The sequence below is a fragment of the Dermacentor albipictus genome, chromosome 5 (genome assembly GCF_038994185.2).
Source record: "Dermacentor albipictus isolate Rhodes 1998 colony chromosome 5, USDA_Dalb.pri_finalv2, whole genome shotgun sequence".
In the NCBI taxonomy this organism is placed as follows: domain Eukaryota; kingdom Metazoa; phylum Arthropoda; class Arachnida; order Ixodida; family Ixodidae; genus Dermacentor; species Dermacentor albipictus.
This window is the reverse complement of record NC_091825.1, coordinates 65,436,137-65,439,041: the sequence shown is the minus strand read 5'-3', so window position 1 is coordinate 65,439,041 and position 2,905 is coordinate 65,436,137. Positions and strand designations below refer to the sequence as shown.

Genomic DNA, 2,905 nt, shown 5'->3' with positions numbered 1-2,905 from the left:
AGCAAGCCGCAGCGTATGCTGCCCAGCTCACGGACTCAAATTGGATGGAAAAGTGCAATTTGGCAGCGCGTCAAATGAGCTCGAGAGGGACGTGGCGTCTCTTTCGCAGCCTCATTGACCCCACTCAGACGAGAGGGGAGACGCAACGACAACTTCTGAGAGCTTTGCGCGGGTACCAAGGCACGACAGCTCAACTCGCGGACACGCTATGCGACAGGTATCTCTGCCGCATAGAGGACCCGATTGGGCCCGAGTACGAGTACGCGGGCAAGCCTAATCCAGATCTCGATGCCCCTTTTACATTCCACGACCTTAGGGCGGCTTTAGCTAAGATGCGCAGAGGTACGGCTCCGGGCCGTGATCGCATAACAGTGAAACTATTGGCGAATCTTCCGGACTCGGCCTGCCTTCACTTGCTAGAGTACATTAATCAGATCTGGGACGGGCATCCACTCCCTCCTGATTGGAAGACCTCCTTGGTCACTTTCATCCCTAAGCCAGGCAAGACAGTAAATACCGACAACTTAAGGCCCATTTCACTGACTTCGTGTGCGGGCAAACTTATGGAGAAGATGGTTCGGGATCGCCTCTCTCCGTACATGGAGGCTAAGGGCCTCTTTGCAGACACTATGTTTGGTTTCCGCCCGCATATGTCTGCACAGGACGTCCTCCTCCAACTACATCGCGACATAATACGACCAGCAGCCATGCGCCACAACGACAAGGCCATCCTTGCCCTCGATCTTAGGGGGGCCTTTGACAACGTTCGTCACAGCAGCATCCTGGCAAACCTGAGCACCACGGATTGCGGGCACAAGGCATTCGCTTACGTCAGAGATTTCCTCTCGAAGCGTCAGGCCCTCCTTAAGATCGAGGACGAGGAATATGGCCCATACACCATGGGCACACGGGGCACTCCCCAAGGAGCGGTCTTGTCGCCACTCCTTTTCAACATTGCCATGATGCAGCTTCCACATCAATTGGCCCGGGTGGAAGGCATCCACCACGCACTTTACGCGGATGACATAACAATTTGGACTACCGAAGGGAGCGTTGGGGAAATGGAGGACCGCCTCCAGCGGGCCGCCTCCATCGTCGATAGTTATGCTATCCGCTGTGGTCTCCAATGCGCTCCTGCGAAATCGGAACTTCTTCACATTAAAACCAATCCCAAAGACAACACGAGTTTGCGTCTCTTTCTGATGGGAGGTCCTATTAGAGAGGTCGAGGAGATCCGGATCCTGGGTCTGTTCATCCATCACAGACTCAGCCCGGAATCCACTATCGACAAACTCAAACGCATAGGCGAACAGGTCGGACGTATGATCCACCGCGTTTCCAACAAACGCGGCGGGTTGCGGGGCAGGGACGCGCTTCGGCTCGCCCATGCCTTCGTAACCAGCAGGATCCTATACTCCGTACCCTACCTTCGAACTACAAAGAAACACGATGAACGCATCGACGCCATCATAAGGAAGGTTACAAAGCGAGCTTTGGACCTCCCGGTGGCTACCTGCAACGCTAAGTTGTTGGCTCTAGGTGTGCTTAACTCCTACCAGGAGTTAAAGGAGGCCCACCTTGTGAACCAATACACGCGACTCTCGCAGACGGTGTCCGGGCGCCACTTGCTAGACCGCTTGCACATACAACACGAGTGCATTCCAGAGGAGACATGCAGGCTTCCGGAGCTCTGGCGTCACAAGCTCTGGGTCCCTCCACTCCCGCGCAACATGGACACGCAGACACATGAAGGCAGACGAAAGGCGCGCGCTCGGGCTCTCGAACACCAATATGGATTAAAGCAGGGTGTATACTACGTTGATGTGGCAGGGCCGTCGCCCACAGGATTCTACACGGCTGCCGTAGTTCACCAGGACCAACGAGTTAACGGACTTTCCTACCGCGCTTTCAACTCCGCGCAGGCCGAGGAGGTTGCTATAGCACTTGCCGCCTCGGACCCGAATTCGAAGGTAATCATCACAGATTCGCGCAGAGCCTGTGAGCACTACCTGGCGGGCGAGGTATCACCTTTAGCCTACCGCATTTTACAGCGAGCCGTGAGGGAATCGGACCCCTCACCCAAACGCATTATTTGGACTCCGGGCCACCAGGGCCTTAGAGGTAACGAGGCTGCGGACGCGGCCGCCCGAGCGCTTACCCACCGGGCACCTCAACCAGACTCTTCCGGCTCAGAGATTAGACAACCGCTTCTGCGGTTCAGGGAAATTCTGGCAGACTATTGCGAACGTCATCGGCTTTTCCCGGTCCCTGCTAAGGGCCTCAGTAAGGCCGATGAACGAACACTGCGGCGCCTGCAGACAAACACCCTGTTGTGTCCTGCAATAGCAAAACATTTTGACCCAAAAGTTGATGGGCGATGCCCTCACTGTGGGGAAGTCTCCGATAACTTTCACATGGTGTGGGCATGTCAGATGAATCCGTCCCTTCCCCCCAACCCTTCCCCCACTAGAGAGGCATGGGAGGCAGCCCTACTCAATTGCTCGGCGCTGGAGTCCCAAAGGGCTCTAGTCCAACGGGCGCGGGTAGCAGCTTCGTCCAGTGGGGTCCCCGACTAAGGACTCCACCTATGTAAAGGGCCATGTTCGGCCTGCAAACTCTCAATCCGTTGAATAAATGTTTTTCATCATCATCATTCATCTCCGAAGGTGGGCGACAGCACGCACGCGCAAGCAAACGTCACGTGGTTAAGCAGTGAGGCGAAGTGCTCGTTCAGGGCCAGGAGCGGCGTAAGGGCGCATGAAGGTAGCTTGGCCCAAACAATAAAACGTTCCTTTTAGGGGTGTGCGAATATTGAAATTTTCGATTACGAATCGAATACGAATAAGGCGAAGAACTCTCTTCGAATATCGAATCGAATATCGAATACATGTGTAGTATTAAAAAA

General features: G+C 54.9%; 1 protein-coding gene across 1 annotated transcript; it reads left to right on the top strand.

Moving 5' to 3' along the window:
• The first annotated feature begins 559 nt into the window (after positions 1 to 559).
• Positions 560 to 2,623, top strand: LOC139060473 (uncharacterized). Its single transcript, XM_070539609.1, has one exon. The coding sequence runs from the start codon at positions 564 to 566 to the stop codon at positions 2,574 to 2,576; it is 2,013 nt and encodes a 670-aa protein (XP_070395710.1). The 5' UTR covers positions 560 to 563; the 3' UTR covers positions 2,577 to 2,623.
• The last annotated feature ends 282 nt before the right edge of the window (positions 2,624 to 2,905 follow it).